The 22205-nt window shown below is 41.7% G+C and overlaps 1 protein-coding gene across 1 annotated transcript in view; it reads left to right on the top strand.

The window, feature by feature from the left end:
- The window catches only part of ANAPC5 (anaphase promoting complex subunit 5), a 39680-nt gene that overhangs the window by 322 nt on the left and 17153 nt on the right, over positions 1–22205 (top strand). Inside the window, 9 exon segments of the mRNA XM_040619949.1 lie at positions 1–15; positions 3304–3383; positions 3845–3954; positions 4797–4989; positions 12743–12809; positions 16104–16205; positions 17178–17368; positions 20565–20646; positions 21290–21379. The exon segment at positions 1–15 is cut by the window's left edge and continues 9 nt beyond it. Of these exon segments, the coding sequence (XP_040475883.1) occupies positions 1–15; positions 3304–3383; positions 3845–3954; positions 4797–4989; positions 12743–12809; positions 16104–16205; positions 17178–17368; positions 20565–20646; positions 21290–21379 (930 nt within the window).

Raw genomic sequence — 22205 nt, 5'->3', positions numbered from 1 at the left:
CTGCCGCTGTTGCAGGTGAGCGGCCCCCACCGGCTCCCGCTCATTCAGCAAACCTTTACTGCCCCGGACACCTCCTTGGGCCTGGGGGCACGAGTGTGTTCATCCAATGCTCTTTAAGCCCTGGAGGACCTCAAAAAAAAAAAAAAAAAAAAAAAAAAAAAAAAAAAAAAAAAAAAAAAAAAAAAAAAAAAAAAAAAAGAGCGAGAGAGAGAAAGAGAGTTAATACCACCTGCTAATAATGAGTACTTAACTATCCATCGTCCAGTCGCTTTACATGCATTTTTTTGCAGGTTCATGTTTGACTCCAGCATTTCTTAGCTGAGTGACAGGGGGAAGAACTCTTTTCTCAGATCCTCCGTCTTCTATAGAAAGGGGCTACACGTAGTCTTGAGCGTTGGAGACAGGTGAATCGTACAGGCTCCCGGAGGACCGCAGTAAATAGTAGTAATGACCTACAAATAACAGCGGACCTTGAAACTTAACTGTTAAGCACTTTACATGTTTTCTTTCATTTTCCAGACTCAGGTTAGAGTTTCACCGCTTACTAGCGGTGCGACTGGGGCAAGTTCCATAACCTACTTGGGTCTCTGGTTTCTCTCTGTAAAATGGGGACAATAAAAGAAACTATGTTTTGGGAGGGTTGCAATAAATGAGAAGATCCGTGGACACTACTTCACAGTTTGTGGCATATAGTAAAATGCTCAGCGTTAGCAATTTTAATGTATTCTCATAGGGTATGTACCTTCTTTTATATCAGTTGTGGTTTTTCTCATTTATTTGTGTGATTTTATGATTAATGACTCTCCCCTACTAGACTACTATAAGGGCTGTGTTTTGTCCTGCTTTTGTTCACTCTTGTATCCGCAAAGCTTAGTAGAGCGCCTAAATAAAAGTGTGGAATAAGAGAAATGGGATATACCCTCTTGTGGCAGATGGGTGTACTTAGGTGCAAGGGGAGGACTCAGGATGTGGAGTGTTAGCTGGAACTTGAAGGATGAGCAGTTGTCTTTGAGCAGTGGTGGCAGAAACAACGATCTGGGGTCCTGGGGCCCCATATTATCAATATACTTGATAAAGGGCTTTTTAAAAAATATTTATTTGATAGAGAACATGTGCACTCATGCAGGTGGAGGTGCAGAAGGAGAGGGAGAGGGAAAGACTCTCAAGCAGACTCCCCGCTGAGCAGAGAGCCCAATGCAGGGCTCCATCTCAGGACCCTGAGATCATGACCGGAGCTGAGGTCAACAGTCCGCCACTTAACTGATTGAGCCGCCCGGGCGCCCCTAAAGGGCTTTTTAAAAATATATCACCAGTGTTAGTTGAGGGAGAGAAGGGGTACTGAGGACACAGAGGTTAAGTGGCTTACCCCGTTGGTTGAATACAAGGAATGGAGCTCCATCACTTGTAGCTCCCAGTCCTGGCCACATTACTATTATTGCATGTGTTTTCCCCATTATTGAAATAAAAGTCATAATACTGAAAGATTTAGTAATAGAGAAAAGAAACAAAACAGTACTTGTGGTTTTTTTTTTTTTTAAGATTTTATTTATTTATTTGACAGAGATAGAGACAGCCAGCCAGAGAGGGAACACAAGCAGGGGGAGTGGGAGAGGAAGAAGCAGGCTCACAGCGGAGGAGCCTGATGTGGGGCTCGATCCCATAACACCGGGATCACGCCCTGAGCCAAAGGCAGACGCTTAACCGCTGTGCCACCCAGGCGCCCCAGTACTTGTGTTTTAACTCACATCTTTCTGCCTTTGCTTATGCTGTTTTTTTCTGTCTTAAATTATCCTTTGTGGTTCTTTGGTAAAATACTATGTGATCTAGTAACGTTCCAACCAGACTCCCCAATGCCTTTGTTTGACGTTTGGTTTTAAACATTAGTTAATTTTAAAATATTAATTAATTTTAAATTACTTATATACAAAAATTTATTGTAAAAACTTCAGCTGATACTAAAATTAATGGAGTGAAAGGTTATGATTCTGTCATCCAATCCTTTTCCCTCTCAGATATTATCACTGTTAATGTTCATTCTTTCAACTATTTATGGAGTCACAGGTCAGAATAGATCTTTCTAGACCTTTTGCAAAATCCATGTGTATATAAATAGGTAGATGCATATGATTGTAAGGATATGTATGTATCCTTTTAATTTTGCTTGAATTTTTAAAAAAATTTACATAAGTAAAATTCTGTTCTACAGCTTGCTCCTTTCACTTAACCAGTCTTGGAGATCTTTCCATGTCACCACATTTGAATAGAGCCACCTCATTCTTTTTTTTTTTTTTTTTAAGATTTTATTTATTTATTCGACAGAGATAGAGACAGCCAGCGAGAGAGGGAACACAAGCAGGGGGAGTGGGAGAGGAAGAAGCAGGCTCATAGCGGAAGAGCCCGATGTGGGGCTCCATCCCAGATTGCTGGGATCACGCCCTGAGCCGAAGGCAGATGCTCAACCGCTCTGCCACCCAGGCGCCCCCACCTCATTCTTTTTAACAGCATTGTATTCCCCAATAAAGGAAGAAACAGAACTCCTAATTTTAATATTAAAATAAATTTATAACTTATTACAAGTTATAGATTAACTATTGATGAACTTACAGGTTCTTTTTAGTTTTTCTACATGGCAAACAATGCTGGCTGAACATACCTTCCCCAGAAGTGGAATTGCTTTCCACATCTAGAATTGGCATATATAGTGTCAACTAACTCTCCAAAAAAGATTCAGTGTTTAGATTTAAACCTCAGTGAGATCATAATCTTCTTGACAGCCAAGGTTGTGTACTCTTTGTCTCTGCTGGTACCTTTTATGGACTTGGGCACAGAGTATGTCTGCCTACTTTACAAGGTTTTGGGAAGGATCAAATGAGATTATATTTGTGAAAAATAGGACACCTGTGTTTGAATAATGTTTTTCCAGTTTACAAAGCACTTTGCCTTTTCTTACCGTTTCTTTGTCACAAACAAGGGAGGTGGTTATGATTATCTGCATTTTACTGTTGAAGGAAACTAGCTTTGCCATGATTACAAAATAAAAAGGAAGGAAGGGCAGGTCCTTGGACTACAGAGAGTCTGCTTTGTTTCCATTTTAAACCTTTCCTCCAACTAACTAAGAGTGCTTTGCAAATGTGAAACATTCCTTTAGTGTTTTAGATTGGTGGTTTTCTCTTCATGATTTGAGAATTTCACATTTGAAATAATTGTTAAAGCAGAGGAGTTGATAAATGAATTCATGTTTACTGTTTATCATTCTCCAGCTCCTTAAAATTTATCCGTAATCTCCCTGTCGTCTTTATCCAGGGCCCAGATATTACACTGTCTAAACTATACAAGTTAATTGAAGAATCTTGTCCCCAGCTGGCAAATTCAGTACAGATCAGGTAAGCTTCCTTTCCTTCTGTATATGGGAAAATATGTTTATGTAGATGAAAATTAGAAAAATGCACATGGTAATGAATTCTCTAAAAATATATCTTTGTTACTCTCGATTTTCCTAAGTACTTCTTTTTTTGAAAAGTGGTCAACATTAAACGTACTGTTTCAAAACATATTCTTCTGTATGGATCTACCTGTTCTTTTTAGTCATTGCAGAGAATTCCATTTTTGCTGGCTGATGTGTTACTTTGACACATTTTATGATGAAGAAAGCATGAGCAGCGATGCTTTTTAGAATAATGAGAGTGACATTTTGAATTGTCAAGTTTGTTTTATGTGCCACCATTTTATATGAATCTCTGAATTGCTTTTAAAATAGATTTATTGGAGATAATTGTGGAATGTGAAACATGAGAAGATGTTCAGAGGGACTTCCTAAAATACGCACCTCAATTTTCTCATTCAGAATCAAACTGATGGCTGAAGGCGAATTGAAGGATATGGAACAATTTTTTGATGACCTTTCAGATTCTTTTTCTGGAACTGAACCAGAGGTTCACAAAACGAGTGTAGTAGGTATGATGCTCTTCTAAGGAGAGCAGAGAATGTTTTTCATTGAAGTGATCAGCTTTCTAAATGCCACCTATCATGACTGCTCTATCTGAACAAACTCAGTGGGGTGTCGGACATGTTTTAGTTTGTATTTGCTGCCTTGCCATTTTGTCCTATGTTTAAGTAACTGTCTTGTGGAAAACCATCTTCTGTTTTGTCTGTAATAGTCCCAACTATTAGCCTGGACCTGGGGCTTTTAGGGTTTCAGAGCTCTTTCTCTCAGTTTTCTGGATTCCTTGTCTGCATTGTATGACTCTAAGTCAGGGTCGCCAACTAAACTTTTATAAAAAGAGGTAAGTAAGAATATATCATTGCCGTAGTTTATAAGGTGAGGGCATATGTGAAATTTCTTGAGGCTTTTCTGTTAGGTTTATATCCATACTCCATCCATTTGGCTTTTTTGCATGGCAGTTTTTATATTACTCAACATCAGCTATTATATGGCTCTCCTGTGTGCCAGACTCTGGACTTATGAGTTAGATGGGGACCTTCCTCTTATGGAGATCACATAGTGGTAGGGTGGAGCCAGATGGTGAAAAAGTTCCAACAGCCACAAAAAAAAACATATTGGATGGATAAAGGTGATGGAATGTGGGGGTAAGGGGGTGGGGTGGGGCCTGAGCCCTAAATAAGAAGAGGAAACCAGTTTTGTAAAAGATGGGGGCAGAACATTCTAGGTGGAGGGAACAGCAACTCCAAGTGTCTCTTTTTGATTCTTTTGAAGGAAGAATTGCAAGAAATATTAATCACCTTTTGTAGCCTGGATTTCAATTAATGCCTTCACCTGTGTATGTCATTTTTTGTAGGTTTATTTCTGCGCCATATGATCTTGGCCTACAGTAAGCTTTCTTTCAGTCAAGTGTTTAAACTGTACACCGCCCTTCAGCAGTACTTCCAGAATGGTGAGAAGAAGACAGTGGAGGATGCTGATATGGAACTGACCAACAGAGAGGAGGGCGAAAGAAAAATGGAAAAAGAAGAACTTGATGTGTCTATAAGGTAATTGGGGTTTTTCGGGTAGGCATTCCTTTCCTGTGAAATAGTATAATTACAGGCATAGTAAATCCTTATTCATCCTGCGCTCGTGTGCTGCCCGCTATCTTTTTGCCCCTCCAGATCCAAGAAGTTGATCCATATGGGCTGCATCAGTGGGCTCCTTGCCTTCCGACTTCTGATTGGGAGGCAGTAGTGGGCCAGGGAGAGTGTGGTCAGGCTGTGGATCCACTGGCTCCCTTCCTTCAGGGTCATGGTGGACTGGCTGTGGGGTCACAGCTTCTATCAGGTGGTCCTCTCTGCATTCTTCTGGGGTCTGGGAACTCGGAAGATTTCCCAGGCTTGGGGTGTAAGGTGCCCCACTGTTACCAGTCCTAGGGACCATATGGTCCCTTACGGCTTCTCTGTCTCCTGCCCCAAGTTTTATAAGTGGTCCTTTATTAAATTCTTCTCAAATCACCCCATTTGAGTGTGCCATTTGTTTCCTGCTGGGACCCTCCCTGGCTGATAGTGTTCCTCATGTCAGAGTGAGTTAACAGTTGATTAATTCAGTGAAAATGTAGGGAGTGCCTATTAAAGTTTAAGCACGGGGGACGTGGTGCCACTGCTCACCTAGTTGTTCAAGCTCGAAACCTAGGAGTGTCCTTGGTTCCTCCCTCTCTGTCACCCTGACAACCAGTCCTCGGCCCAGTCAGTTGTTCCTACATGATAGTTTGGGCTTAGTTCACTTGTCTCCCTCAACCACTGCTGCCCCTGCAGCCCCAGCAGCCCCAGCACTACAACTCCACTAATAGACTTCTCTAGCCTCCTCACTGGCCTCCTTGCCTCCGCTCTTGTCTCCCTGCAATCTGTTTTTCATGCAGCTTCCAAGGGAACCCCTGTGAATGTAAATCACATCATGGCACCGTTCTGCCCCAGACCTTCACAACTGCTTTTGGAATTTAGACTAGAATCCGAGCTTATCATGGCCTCAGTGCCTGTGTGATCTGGCCCGGTCATCCTCCCTGCCTCTTGCTCCTTACTCTCCCCTTCACTCTCTGCAATTCAGCTGCTTGGGCTTGCTTTCGGCTTCGTAAATACTCCACGCTGACTTCGGCTTCCTATTTCAGCTCCAGTGTCGTCACACAGGCCCTCCCTGACCACATATCTGAAGTAATCTCCATCCCAAATACTTCTGGTTTCTTTAGTTCCTTCATGGCTCTCCTCACGGAGAAACTATTTCCATTTATTTGCTTTCTCCTTTGGATCTGTGTCTTCTGCCTTGGCCCCCCTTCAGATCGAAGACTCTTCTCTGTCTTGCTTCATCGCATGTTTACCAGTGCTTAGTGTGGTGCCTGCTTCGTAGAATGTGTCTGTGAACACGTGCTGGATGAGTGAATGCGGAAAATCACCATACGCAGCCTGTCACCCACTCTGGCGAGTGGTCCCGTAAAGCACTTTTTGTTGACTTCTTTCACTTTGCTATCTCACTTCCCCTCACCCCAACTGTTACCTGGGATCACCTCCCAAGTAAACTACTGCTGTTGGGAGGGAAAAACACCCACGTGTGTGTGTACATGTATAGTATATGCCGTATCCCCTGATATCAAGGAGCCCACAGTGTGGCGAGGAAGACTGACGTCACAGATCATTACACTGCAGCGTGCTCAGAGCTCTGAGTGAGGTAAGCCTCGCCTGCCCTGACTGAGTAGGCTGGCTGACTGCTGTGGGGGATGGCTGGTTCCTGACAGCGGCCTTTGTTTGATTTAGCACGCACGGGGCGCAAGAGATTATAGTACCACTAAATACTTCCAAAACCTCGCTTCCTCGGAGTTGCTGACAAATGCCTCTCTTCTAGTGGAGAGGCAGGACTGTGTGGGCTTGAGTCTGGTTCTGGTGACAGACTGCTGGCTTAGGGTTCCAGCTCCCCCCCTTATTCCCTGTGTGACTCTGGGCCAGTTACTCACCCTCTCTGTGTCCTCATCTGCAAAAGGGGGCATCAGGTCCCCTCCTTAGACGGGTGTTGTGAGGATTAAATAAGTGGTCCATGTAAGTGTTTGGAACTGTGCCTGGTGTGTAGTAAACGTCCAGCAAATACTGGCTGTTCTTGTTCTCCAGTTTTGCTTTTAGCTCAGCTGCCTCAGGAGTGCATCTGTCTGGGGTGCAGCGTAGCCTTATTCTGGCTACTTTATCTACTTCAAGTAGCAGAGTGTCACTTCTTGTGAAACGTTACAATTCAGACTTATTTTGGTTTGGCTGTCTCCTAAGTGAATCCGATGTAATTACGTCTAGCTGCATCGTTTTGTTTTATCTAAGAACTCATGCGTGTGACCCAGTGTATTTACTATGAAGGTGTATCATTTCATGTCAAATCACGATGTTGTACACCTGAAACTAATGTTACATTGTGCGCACTATACTAAAAAAAAAAAAAGGAAAAAAGTCTATAGTGAATTACAATGTATAAAAACTTTTTTTAAAAAGTGGGCGTGAAGAATTTGAAATCATAAGAACTGAGAATCGAATTGCATATATATTACAATTTTATATCTTCAACGATAAAACAGGAATGTTTTTTCATTTAAAATGTACAATGTGCAGAATGCTCTGCAGTGGTTAAAAAATGTACGCCAATGTAAATTTCATAATTTTCCATTATGTGACATTTCTGTATCAAAAAAAAAAGGTATGTGTATAGTTCCAGAAGATAGTGTACATATAGTAACTGAATTTTGTCGCCAAAATTAAAGAGATACACTATTTAAATATTTTCTAATTAAATATCACAATTTTTTGTCAACAAAGAAATGGTTTTACTTGTAATAAGATTTCTTTTATAGACTATATTTACGTTAAAAAAAGAAAGAATAGGGGGCGCCTGGGTAGCGCAGTCGTTAAAGCGTCTGCCTTCGGCTCAGGGTGTGATCCTGGCGTTCCGGGATCGAGTCCCACATCGGGCTCCTCCGCTGGGAGCCTGCTTCTTCCTCTCCCACTCCCCCTGCTGTGTTGCCTCTCTCGCTGGCTGTCTCTGTCAAATAAATAAATAAATAAATAAATCTTTAAAAAAATAAATAAATGGGGCGCCTGGGTGGCTCAGTCGTTAAGCATCTGCCTTCGGCTCAGGGCGTGATCCCGGCGTTCTGGGATCGAGCCCCGCATCGGGCTCCTCCGCTGGGAGCCTGCTTCTTCCTCTCCCACTCCCCCTGCNNNCCTTCAGCTCAGGGCGTGATCCTGGCGTTATGGGATCGAGCCCCACATCAGGCTCCTCCGTGGGGAGCCTCCTTCTTCCTCCCCCCCCCCCCCTGCCTGTGTTCCCTCTCTCGCTGGCTGTCTCTCTCTCTGTCAAATAAATAAATAAAATCTTTAAAAAAAAAAAATAAAAAAAAAAAAAAAAATAAATAAATAAAAATAAAAAAAGAAAGAATATATTTACATTCATTTCTTGGTTCTTTTAAAGAGGAAAATTTCATTTTTGTGATCTTTTCTAATGTTTTATTGCATTATGAAAAGCTTCTTAATTTAGCTTTTATTCTTCCTTTCTCTTTGTTTTCCTTCCTTCCTTCCTTCCTTCCTTCCTTCCTTCCTTCCTTCCTTCCTTTTTTTCAGTTATTGGAGTGTTTTCCACTCTCTTTTCTTCAGGAAAGTTGTTTTTATTGCCCTAGAAATTTGTATTAAAATTAGAAAGGAGTGGGGTCTCTGGGTGGCTCAGTCCGTTAAATGTCCGACTCTTGATCTCAGCTCAGGTCTTGATCTCAGGGTCATGAGTTCAAGCCCAGCTTGGCTCCACGCTGGGTGGGTGTGGTGCCTATGTAAAATAAATAAATAATAAAATAAAATTAGGGGAAAGGAATACCGCATAGCTCGCAAATCTCCCATCCCACAGTGAAATTATTCCTGTCTGAAAAGAGAAACCTGACTGTTAATTAATAAATTGATTTCCCCCCCACTGTTAATTTAGAAGGGAGGAAATAAATATTCAGTCAACAAATGTTTATCATTAAGAAAAATCCCATCGCCGAAGAGAGGGCACACTGAAATTGAGCCTGTGTTGCGTTTGCTGGCAGTTGCCAAGTGCCTGCAGTCAGGAGCAGGCTGATAGGATTAGCCCAGGAGCGTCTGCCGTGGAGGCTACTAGTCTGCAAGCTGCTGGAATTAACAGCTTCTCTGTGCTCCTAAAAGGAGCTAATAGAAGTAGAAATTCTTTGGTAATTCCTTGCTTGCCAGTGATTTAATATAAATCTCCCAAATTCTGAGTGCTTCCTGTGTACCAGACCCCATGTTAAGGTGCTGTGTTATTAGCCAAGAAGAGAGGGCCCTGTCCTCGTGGAGTCATGTGGGGAGGGTCAGATGATAGAGAGGCAACTGATAAGTAATGTAGTTTCAGAGCGAGGCAGTGTGACCGAGAGGAAATGGGACCCTCGGGTAGAGGGTGGAGACGAAGTAACTGGGGGTTCAGTTGGGGAGGGGCCCCTCGGACAGGGAGCCAGGTGATGAAGGAGCCAGGATTGCCAGAGCACACACACACACACAGCTTCCAAGACAGGACAAGCCGGCATATTGGAGGCACAGATGGAGGACAGTGAGGCTCGGGGAGAGAGGCTGCATCATGCCCTCTGGTCACACACCTCAGAAGGGTGAGGCCCTTGCTTCCTCCTTGAATGTTTAATAACTTCCTGTCCCAGTCCCTCATCTCCCCTGCTTCTGTCGATATCCTGCTCAGAAACTTCCAAGGGGGGCGCCTTGGTGGCTTAGTCATTAAGTGTCTGCCTTCGGCTTAGGGCGTGATCCCAGCGTTGGGATGGAGCCCCGCATCAGGCTCCTCCGCTGGGAAGCTGCTTCTTCCTCTCCCACTGCCCCTGCCTGTGTTCCTTCTCTCGCTGGCTGTCTCTCTCTCTGTCAAATAAATGAATAAAATCTTTAAAAAAACAAAACAAAACAAAAAAAACTTCCAAGGATTCTACAGTCTCTCCACCTGGTGTTGGAGGCCTTCCACAGTTGACCTTTCTGACCTTACTTTCAGTTTCTCAGCTTGGATCCTTTGTCCCGGCCCGGGCCAGGCTCTTGTCTTTTGTTTCCCTTTCCTGGAATGCCTTCTTCCTTCCTCATCATTTTCTCTGCTCCTTCCCAACTTGCAAGTGATTCCCCCCATTTCTCAGTACAGAGTTCGTATTCACGTTTGGCATTTATCACTAACTGCCATCTTCTCACCTGGGCTGGTCTTAGCTTTCCCCAGGACTGTAAGCCTATTAACATATTCTGTGTGCTCCAGGACCTAGACTGGTGTTTTGTGCATTGCAAGTATTCAAAAACAAAAAATAAAACCTTTGTTGATTGATTAATACCATATTTTTAAAATTTCAATGACTGGTAGAGTTAAGACCTTTAGAGGAATTTCCAGACTCCTGAGAATCTCACAAGTGCCATGTACTAGGTTCGTATTAGAAATGCACATCTTTTTTTTTTTTGCGTGCAGTTTTATAAGGTTCATGGACTTAAAGCCCATCCATGGATCCAGCTTAAGTGCCCTTGATGTATAGTACTAGTAAGGTCTAAAATTCTCTCTCAGCTAATAATTGGATTTATAAGCAAGGTATACTTGAACCCTTTTCCCAGATGGGTAGCCCTTTTCCTAAATTGAATACCTCTGTGGCTTCTCATGAGTTACTTTCTTCTGCATGTATTTGTGAGGCCCCGAGGAAACAGGAGTCAGTGAAGGATGGTTTGGGCCATGGTGTTTTTACTTGCTCTTCCCAAGCTGGTTCATGTCAGGCATGATTGCCACTGTGGAGGCCAGAACCAAATTCGATCTTCAATTATGGGGATTGTACTTCCCTTCTTTATAGAATCAGTTTGCATGGTGCTGATTTTCTCTATGCTCTACCGACTGAGCTGGCCAGGTGTCCTGACCGTTGTGGACTTTAGAGCCAAATGGGACCAGATTTGTGTGTATCCAGTTTCATTCAGATGAATTCATTCATTCATTCATTCATTCGTTCATTCATTCATTCATTCATTCTTACCTGTCCCTAGGCTTTTTGTGTGCAGCCATGTTTATTCCAAGCCTTGGGTTTACCTTGGTTATGAGGTGTGTTAAGAGAAAAGGGCTCCTTACTGCCCAGATACTTAAGTGTTTTCCATTTGAGAACTTGGCCTGCGAATTTGTTTTCCATTTCCCTCCAGGTCACTATTGTGTCACTGATCTTTGTTAGACCTGGGTTGGGGCTGGTTCTTGGCAGCTCCTATGGTTGCAGAATATGATACACTGCCTTAGGGATTATTAGGTAATATTTATCAGAAATGAAGCCAAGAGAATATTAGAGCAGCACCTCCCAAAGTGTTTTCTGTGGAACACTAGTGCTTCTTGAAAGATGTAAGGAAAGGATTCTTTACTCAATGAGTTTGGTAAATGGTACATTAAACAAAAGTAAATAAAGTTTCTTTCTGTTGGATTTCTCTCATGGGTGTCATGAATCTTCAAGCAAGATAGTGTAACTTCCCCAAATTCTGTAACCTCAGAAGAATTTTCTTTTCTTTCAGAATATCCATTCATGTATCTTTTACATAAAAGTTGGAGAACTGCTATATTAGATGCAGAGTGCTTATAAAAGCATTATTTATGAGTAAATATTGATTTTTATACTTCCCATCATCCTATACAGAAGTCCATTTCTTCAGAGTCTTGTGGCAAAATGGTATTACTCATACTTTGCTCTCAAAATAAGACTTTTCTGTTGTGCATGTGTAGATTTTTCAAGCCTAGGTTTATATCCCTATATTCCTTGTCTGTTAATTCTGCATAATGTAAATTTCTAGACAAATATCTCATAGGAGAAGCCACTTTTTCCTGCTTCTGAGTACACCACATTTGTATCTGTAGCAAGGAGTTAGAAATTCTTCGTTCATTCATTTCCCCAACTCTGAGCACCTGTTTTGTTCCTAGGCATGGTGCTGGGTATTGGCATCCAGTTGCAAGTAAGAGCAGGCGGGTGTGGCAGTGCATAGGTGCTGTGCTCTGCGTCTCTAGGAGACAGTGGCACCTCCAGGGAGAGACGTCAGCAGAGATTCTTGGAGGACAGGATGCTTGAGTCGGGAATGATGGATGGTGTACTGCAGGCCAACAGTGGGTGGGACAATGGCCCTGCAGGCCAGGGAAGCAACAGGGGCATCTTGGCGCGATAGGAGATCTGTGAGGAGGTCGTCAGGCCGGAGGTGTGGGTGAGAAAGAAAAGGCAAAGGAGAGGTAGTGGCTAGAACCACTCCTGGAGCATTGCGCATGCCCTGCTGAGCAGAGTGGACTTTATTCTGGAACTTGAGGAGGTACCACTGAAGGGCTTTAAATCAGGGTACCACGAGAGATGTGCATGGTGGGAAGATCACACCATGTGGAACCTAGGAGTATAACTGTCCATAATTATGTTGTGTGAACTTAGGCAGGTCATTCAACATCACTTTTTATGGATGTTTTTCCTATTCCTGAGAGGAGAGAATTAATTGTAAAGGTTTTTGGGCTCTTCTGATGAAGTTGTTTGACTTTGTTAGCCTTACCATTCTTGCTGTTGTGTAATTCTTTTTGTTTGCTTGTTTGACTTTTTAAGTTTTTATTTTAATTCCAGTGAGTTACCATACAGTGTCATATTAGTTTCAGGTGTACAGTACAGTGATTCAGCACTTCATAGGACACCCGGTGCTCCTCATGACAGGTGCACTCTTTGGTCCCCATCACCTAGTTCACCCATCCCTGTGGTGTAATTCCTTAGTAGTTTTGTTTTATTTTTTCCAGAGAAGAGGAGGTATCTTGCAGTGGACCTCTCTCCCAAAAACAAGCAGAATTTTTCCTTTCTCAACAGGTATGTTAATTCTGTTACTTATCACAAACTTTTATTTATTTTTATTTTTTAAAAAGATTTTATTAGAGTGAGAGAGTGAGTGAGCACAAGCAGGGGGAGCAGCACGCAGCGGGAGAAGCAGGCTCCCCACTGAGCAGGGAGCCTGACACGGGTCTCGATCCCAGGACCCCGGGATCATGACCTGAGCCGAAGGCAGATGCTTAACCAACTGAGCCACCCAGGCGTCCCTATCACAAACTTTTAAAAACAAATCCTGTGGAGGGGTGCCTGGGTGGCTCAGTTGGTTAAGCATACGACTCTTTTTTTTTTTTTTAAAGATTTTATTTATTTATTTAACAGAGATAGAGACAGCCAGTGAGAGAGGGAACACAAGCAGGAGAGTGGGAGAGGAAGAAGCAGGCTCATAGCGGAGGAGCCTGATGTGGGGCTCGATCCCATAACGCCAGGATCACGCCCTGAGCCGAAGGCAAACGCTTAACCACTGTGCCACCCAGGCGCCCCAAGCATACGACTCTTGATTTCGGCTTTGGTCATGATCTTGGGGTAATGGGATCAAGCCCCATGTCTGGCTCCACGCTCAGTAGGAAGTCTGCTGGAGAATCTCTCTCTCCCTCTCCCCTTCCTCCTCCCACTTCTCTCTCTCGCTCCCTCTCTCTCTCAAATAAATAAGTAAATAAAATCTTTAATAAGTAAAAACAAGTCCTGTGGCATTACATGTCATCACATGTGCCTGTCTTGTTAGTAGGTTTATTAGTGAGTCTGCATTATTCCTTATTCTCAGTCCTCTTTTCTTCACTAACAATACATGGTGGTTATGTGTTCTTTATGATTTTGTGGGGGATTTTTTTCCTGTATTTTTTTTTTTAAGATTTTATTTTTAAGTAATCTTTATACCCAGTGTGGGGCTCGAACTTAAAACCCCAAGATCAAGAGTCGTATGCTCTACTGATTGAGCCAGCCAAGTGCCCCATGATTTGATTTGATTTGATTTGATTTTATTTTATTTTATTTTATTTTATTTTAAAGATTTTATTTATTTGACAGAGAGAGAGACAGCCAGCGAGAGAGGGTACACAAGCAGGGGAAGTGGGAGAGGAAGAAGCAGGCTCATAGCAGAGGAGCCCGATGTGGGGCTCGATCCCATAATGCCGGGATCACGCCCTGAGCCGAAGGCAGACGCTTAACCGCTGTGCCACCCAGGTGCCCCTGTTTTTATTTTTCTTAAAGTACAATGCTTGTTCCTTTTATAATAGTGTGTGATTAACACAGCCCAAAAACCTGATTTGGAAGACTTGACTTCCCCCAACATTTTATTATGGACATTTTCAAACAGAAAGAAAAGTTGAAAAGCGTTGTGTAGTGAATACCCATATACCTGTCACCTAGATGCCACAATGAACTATTTCGCTTTCTTATCATATACCTACACATCCCTTATCCAGCCACCATTTCATCTTTCATTTTTTGATGCATTTCAGGTTGCAGACATCAGTACATTTCACCCCAGACATTTCTTGCTAGTGCTTTTGAGCCATACTTTTTCATTTGCTTGGTAACAGAAGCTGGGTATTTTTCTCCCATGTTATTTTCAAGTATAGGATTTTGATTTTTTGCTCTACTTTTCTAATTTTCCTTAATTTTGTTATTAATTTTCATTCTGCAGAAAGATGTAATATTTAGGTCTAGATGAAAAGTGATAGGATGACCCTGCAGATGAGTTTCAAACAGATTAGAAAAACCCATCTAGACAATTGGCTAAGTATGGAAGAGAACATATAGCTAGATTTTTACCTCAGCCTCATACTTCAGTACATTACAGATGGATTAAAGGGTAAATGTGAATATGTAAAGCTGTAATTAGACCAGGAGGAACTACATATTAACTTTTAACTGATCTCTAGGTGGGGAAAGACTTTCTAAACATAAAAGCTATGAGAAAACACATAGGAGAAGATCATTTGATTTTTCAGCATAAAAATTAAAAACGTCTGCATGTCAGAACACATTCTAATAAAACTAAAAGGCAAATGATAAAAAGGGAAAAAGTATTTGCAATAAATATGACGGTCACAGGGTTAATACTTTTGCTTTAAAAGTCATATTTTCAAAGACTGAAGATGAGACAAACTTTATAATATATTACTAATGAAAAGAGCAGGAAGTAAATTGATATACCATGTTCTAATTTTGTTAAAAATATGGCATAGGTGTTAATGTATGCATCACATATATATCCCACACACATCGAAAAAAGACTGGAATAGGACACTAACATTAGTAGTGTTATTTCTGGGTGGAGGGGTTACAGATGATTTTTGTTTCCTCTGTGTGTCTTTCCATGTTTTTGGAATCTTCTACAATGATATAATGAATTCAAATGGAATTAGAAATTATTACTTACCAATAAGAATTTGTCTAGGTAAAATTGAAGTGTCTGTAACAAAGTTAATTACTGATAGTTAATTTAGAACTAGTTTTCTAGGGGCGCCTGGGTAGCGCAGTCGTTAAAGCGTCTGCCTTCGGCTCAGGGCGTGATCCTGGTGTTCCGGGATCGAGTCCCACATCAGGCTCCTCCGCTATGAGCCTGCTTCTTCCTCTCCCACTCCCCCTGCTGTGTTCCCTCTCTCGCTGGCTGTCTCTCTGTCACATAAATAAATAAAATCTTTAAAAAAAAAAAAAAAAGAACTAGTTTTCTACATATTTTATATCATCATTGCTGGTACCATCTAATGAGATAGATAACCAGGACTGGGGCGCCTGAGTGCCCTGAGACCCCTTGCAGTGCTGGATGGAGGTATTCACCACCAGTCCTGAAGGTGGTCACAGTCCGGGGTGGGTCACACTGGTACTTTTCATGTAGTGTGATAAGTACTGCAGGAAGGGTTAGTACAGGCTGCTTATGGGCACATGTAGGGACTTACAGGACCTTACCTGGTCTAGGAAGTGATACAAGCAAGTGGCCGAAGTCTAAACTGGGGCCCGAAGGAGGAGCGGGAGTTCGCAAGGCCTGTGAGGAGCGTGTGACTGGGCAGAGGTAGTTGGGAGGCTTTGTGTTTCAGGAAGAGGGAACAGTGTTTTGTGTGGTCAAGATTGGAGCCTGCTTCTTCCACTCCCCCTGCTTGTGTTCCCTCTCTCGTTGGCTGTCTCTCTTTGTCAAATAAATAAATAAAATCTTAAAAAAAAAAAGAAAGGAGAGAGTAGCTGTGGAAAAGAACATAGGGATGCTGGTTAGTATATATTGCCATATGTTTATTGGCCATTTCTTTCCACTGAATTGTCATTTTTAAATTTCAGGCTTCTTTGTTAAAGAACGATGAGACGAAAGCCCTCACTCCAGCATCTTTGCAGAAGGAACTGAACAACTTGTTGAAATTTAATCCTGATTTTGCTGAAGCGGTGAGTCTTTGAATTGGATGACGAGGCTACTCTTTATATTGACGAGCCATGCACATGAGGACTGGCCCATTGGCCCTGTTTCTTGGAAGGAAATGTTGGCGAGTCAACAAGCCTAAGTCGCAAAGCTTCCCCTCGAACTTCTCACACCCAGGCCATTAGGGCTTTCTTCAGTCTGTTGCTGTTCTTGTTCATGCATCGTCTCTCTGAGGCTCCGAATTATGGACAGATGATGGAGTAGACTGATTTTTTTTTTCAAGTTTTGGGGCTAAAAATTCTTTTCCTTCCTTTTCTTTTGTTAGTTTTTTTTTTTTTTCCAAATTCAAATAATTCCTTTCATTACTGGATTTTTACCCTGAAAACTTTTTTTTTTTTAACTTTCTTAGTGGTATCTGGATTTGACGTTTTTATTCCCATGCAGAAATAGATCTGTTTTGCTCCATAGTAAATGGGATCTGCCTGTTGGAGGGAAGTTTAATTCAGTGAATCAAACAAAACGAAAATAGTGTCAAAATAATTGCAAGATAATAAACTTAGTAAACTAGTTAAAGACTCACTGTATTATGACTTGGACATTTACAGAAATTAATTTTATAATTTTTATATGAATTCAGGAATTAAAATCTTCATTTTTGAGTTCACAGTATTCCTTAATACCTGAGCTAGGTGAGTGCCCCCCACCCCGTCACCCATGGGCTCTAATATAACCAGTGGCATAGTGGACGTATATTTAGGATAAAACTCTGATACAAATCCTAATGGGGCTCCCATGTTTCATTTGGGGACTCCCTAAGGAGGAAACAAACCACTGTGTCCTAAACTTGTTTTATCTTGCCTATGCAGGAAAGGTTACGCTAAGACGTCTTGCTAGGAGGGTTGGGGGTACACCGGTGTTTTCAGCCAGCGGGACGCTCTGAATTAGTCTCACGCGGGAGGAAGGAACATTTAAAATGCGTGGATTGTTTCTTGTTTCAGCACTATCTCAGCTACTTAAACAACCTCCGGGTCCAAGATGTTTTCAGTTCAACACACAGTCTCCTTCATTATTTCGATCGCCTGATTCTCACTGGGGCGGAAAGCAAAAGTAACGGGGAGGAGGGCTACGGTCGGAGCCTGAGATACGCCGCGCTGAACCTGGCCGCCCTGCACTGCCGCTTCGGTCACTAGTGAGTCCATAGGTTTTTGTCTCCGCAGAGACTGAAGAGATCAACTCTCAAACGTTAACTTGCGAAGAAGGAAGCTCTTTTCCTGGACAGAAGTTAACAAAAATCTTCTGCTTAAGCAGTCTGCCCCCTAGTGTCACCGTTGAATATTACTATCTTAAGTGCGTGGCCTCTTTCGATACTTCTAAGAACAACAGCCATTGAGTTAAAAGGAAATTAGGTCATTAGGCCAGAGATTCCCAAAAGGATTTTTCGGAGGTAATAATGGGGATACAAAAGCTATTTTCAGTCTTTCAAAAAGCCAAAAGGAAGTCGTACTTTTACTGGATAAAACACTGTAGGGCTTACAAAAAGCCACATGTTTGCTTTTGGAAAGAATTCAGGCAGTTCAGTGGGGTGACACTGGCTTATGCCATTGCTAAGTTATGCTTATGATTTTAATGAATAAAAATAGGGAAATTGCCCAATTATTAATTAGTAAATAGAGGTATGTGGATAAAAACTTAAAACATGGAGGCTGTTTTGGAAACAATGAAATAATGTGAATAAGGGTGAAAGGGTAGGGGATTATTAATTGAAAGGGTCTCCCCCCACCCATCTGTGGCTTTTCCCCCTTTGAGAGAAATGTGGTGTCTGCTACAGGCATTTTTGAATAGAGACTGTAGGGTGTGTTAATGGATTTCTGATTGTCACATTTTAAAAGGGACATAGACAGGCTGGAGCTTGTGTGGGGAACAGTCTCCTTGTAGGCATTCAAAGCCATGTCATATAAACAGTGTGGGAAGGAGATGAGAATGGTGAGCCTAGAGAGAAAATGATTTCACCAAGCACGTGTTTGGCATCTTCACATTGTAAAGGTCATGTGAAGAAAGCTTACCTAGGTGACCGAGGGTGTAATTCCTGGCGAAGAACAAGAGCAGGGAAGTGCAAGGGAAGGGCTGTGCTTTTGCCAATGATAAGGAAGGTGGTCCCACATGGAACCTCTAAGGAAGGGTCAACGAGGTACTCAAGCCTAGATCAGGTGTAAGTAAGGGCATTCAAGCATCAGATTGATAGTTGGACTCAGGTTCAGGTCTACTCCAAACTCCATGATTTTATGAGATTCCATGTTATCTTTTGATCGTCAGCTTCTTTTTGTCTGCCCAGCTGTAACGACCTCTTAATCAGAACCTTTCGTTTTTTTATATTCTCATAAATAGCAATATCATTTGTAGTATTTACCACTAACTGATTTCTGTGTTCAAAACAGCTTTTCCTAGGGTTTAGAAATTTGTATCCAGGCTTCTAAATACAAATAATCTGTTGATGTATAGAATTTGTATATTTATAATAGGAGAGGCAGCTAACTGCATCACATTAATTGCTAATTAATTTACTCAGGTCCATGCTTCTTTGATTCTAGTCCTGGAGCTGTGGCCTGTATAAGTCTTGGTCACGTAGCTTATGGGATTGTGAAGATTTCTTGAAAGTTAGTGTAGTTGTTTATTGAGCACCTGCTGTGTACTAGGCACTGTGTTAGGCGCTGAGGGTACAGCAGTAAAAAAAGAGGGAAAAACCCTCTGTTCTCATGGAGCTTACAGTGGAGGAGATAGACAGTAAACAACACTAAACATAATACATAAAGGTGATAGATGAGGATAGAGGGTTGGGGAGTGCTTTGTTTTCATAAGGGACACTCCTCCAGATATATGCACAGATCACTCCTTCAATTTGTGAGCTTCTGTTTAAATAATAAGGTAGCAAGTCAGCCCTCCCTAACCTCTACTAACTTGATATTTGAATAGAGATTTAAAGCAGTCTTAATCTGCCTGGGAACCTACCATTTGGTAGATCTAACTTTTCCTCCTCCCTGGGAAAAGTAATCTCTCTTTACTTTCAGCGTACTATCTATACAGTTCCCCCCAAAGCCTTTTTTTTTTTTTTTAAACTTAACATTATTTATTTGGTCTTCAGATATTCAATAAAGTTAAACCAACTGATATTTGTTGAAGGCCTGTGTGTGATGATATGCTTCCTGTCCTCAAGTAACTTATGTCCTATTGCATCTTAGCATTGAAAGGAATTTAAAAGAAATGTAAAATAGGTAAAAATGTATCTGACTTCTTTATTCAAATCAGCGGTTATCGAGGGACAATCCAGCTCTCCCCAGTTAAAATGGATCGTGTGAGGCTAATGCTAATTTTTTTTTTTAAGATTTTATTTATTTGACAGAGACAGAGAGCGAGTGCACGAGTGTGGCAGAGCAGCAGACAGAGGGAGAAGCAGGCTCTCCGCTGAGCAGGGAGCCCGATGCAGGGTTTGATCTGAGGACTCCGGGATCATGACCTGAGCCGAAGGCAGACGCTTAACGGACTGAGCTGCACAGGCGCCCCCCCCCTTTTTATTTTGAGTCTAACGCTATTTTAAAGAAAATTCTTTATGTAAATTTCTCCTAAATAAGTGATACCCATAGAATTTCTGATTTGATTTTGAGGTCTTCTGTAACCCTGCACTTCTTTCTGTGACTTGGCACTGGGAAACCCAAAATTTAAGAGCTCACCCTCCACAGGCTTATAAACTATTTGAAGAAATAAAATTAACACAGATTAAATAAGTAGAAGGTGATACACAGTAGTATTTAATTAAGCACTGCAAGGTAGGTTACAGATAGCATTTCTGTGGGTGTTTTTAGAGGTGAGAGCTGAGTGGGGCCAAGGATATTGGCTCAATTTCCGCAGAATTTGAGATTAAGGGAGACATCCCAGATGGAGGGAGCCGAGTCAGCAGAAAAACAATCTCAGAAGTGAGTATCCTCAAAATACCTTTTAAAACTAGTTTTGAAAAATACAAAAGTATCAAATGCCATTGTAAAAAAAAAACAATTCACATAATGGGGAAGGGAATGCAGTGAAAAGTGAAATGTATCCCATACTTGCCCCTCCTCCCAGGGGTAGACAACTAAAATAAAAATCTTAGGAGCAGAGATCAAGAAGAGCCATGCCTTCTTGCCCTTTTTAGTAGAAATCACCTTAGAAAGGACCTGTTCTGTGTCTCTACTGCTAATGTTTCTTGCTGCTGGAGGACGGAATAAGCTCATTGTTAATGACTTCCAATCCAGAGGCCTCTACGCAGATGAATTACTGTACAGATGCCTTCCTGTTACGTTGCTTGGACATGTTTGTGATTGTTAATGTGTTATTAATGTTCGGTCTGTCTCTAGTCAGCAGGCAGAGCTTGCCCTGCAGGAGGCGATTAGGATTGCCCAGGAGTCCAACGATCATGTGTGTCTCCAGCATTGCTTGGTGAGCCGCCTCCTCCTGTCTCAGGAGTTCTGCCCCTGGGTTGAGTTGGCCTTTGAAAGGCCCTGTTCAAATTGGGTCTTTTTGCAGTTGGAAGGCCCTTAGCAGTGAAGGGAAACTAGTTAGGTGGTTATAGGAATTCAGGAAAGACAATCCATTGTTATTATATTTCTTAATTCATGATCTCTGTTTTGCTTTGGGGGGCATTTTTTGGCTACAAATTTTAATCCAAAACTACCACATTAAATATTGGCATTAACAAAAAGGTATATGCAACAGTTAGTAATGGGATGAGACATCATCCCGTGAAAGCATAAACACCAAGCACAAGTAGAACACAGAATTTATTTAACATTCCCTGAGAATCTCGATTTCTCAACTAAAGGCCATATGGGAGCTTCATGTTTTTTTAGGGGATACTTGCCACTCACTGCTGTCAGAGGTGAAGACCAATGGCTGTTTAGCTTAGTCTTAACACATTTTTAATGCGTTCACTGGTTTTCATGTAGGTTCATACTTCGTGAAAGAGGACTTTAGAGGATTTATCTTGTCTCTTGTTAAGTCTTTCTTACAACCGTGCTGATATTTCAATAGAACATTAACCGTTATCATCGTTAGGATATATTTTGATGATTTCTCTTACCAGAGCTGGCTTTATGTGCTGGGGCAGAAGAGATCCGACAGCTATGTTCTGCTAGAACACTCTGTGAAGAAGGCAGTACATTTTGGGTTACCGGTAAGGCTCATCTTCCTGTGAGATTATTTAAGTAAATGGTGTAGTTTCATTCTTGGTGGTTTCATATGACCTTTACTGTTAATCAAACCACGAAGTTCTGTTTGATAGATTTCTCTCTGCTCCCTTTATCTTAATAACATCTATAAAAGTTCCATTGATCAATTTGATGAGATCCTAGTTTAGTTCATTGATCAACATTGACTTCCACATATTTACTTAGAAAAATTTCAGGAAAGGCTTATTTTTAAACCAGGGACTGGCAGACTATAGCCCATGGGCCGAATCTGGCTTGCTGCCTGCTTATATATGGCCCTAAAGCTAAGAATGGGTTTTACATTTTTAAGTAGTTGGGGGGAAAAAACAACAAAGAAGAATATGTGACGGAGACCAAATGTGGTCTGCAAAACAAATTATTTACTACCTGGCCCTTTACAGAACCAGTCTGATCCGTGTTTTAAAAGTAAACAAAACCAGGAATCAGTAAACCTGACAGGTATATTTGTCTTTTCTTACTTTAAGTGACAGGGAAGGACCTGAATTATAGTCCTTGGTGACAAATACTGAGGGGCAGTGAGAGGGCTTAGTCTTCTCGTATGTAGTAGTAATGACTATCAGAATCTAGATTACTGTTGCTCACAGAACCTTATTCTGTCTCAAAAACATCTGCTGAAAACTGCACCATAGGCAGTGGGACTGCTTAAATATTCTGTCTCATAAAGTTTACGGCAAGGTCCAGGAAAACTGAAAGTAATATGTGAAATAACTTATTGTGTATGCTTTTTAAAAATGGAAGGGGCGCCTGGGTCGCTCAGTCGGTTTAGCATCT

Source organism: Ursus maritimus, unplaced genomic scaffold (assembly GCF_017311325.1).
Source record: "Ursus maritimus isolate PB19 unplaced genomic scaffold, ASM1731132v1 scaffold_33, whole genome shotgun sequence".
In the NCBI taxonomy this organism is placed as follows: domain Eukaryota; kingdom Metazoa; phylum Chordata; class Mammalia; order Carnivora; family Ursidae; genus Ursus; species Ursus maritimus.
Note: the sequence above shows the minus strand (reverse complement) of the source record. Positions and strands in the feature narration are given on the sequence as shown.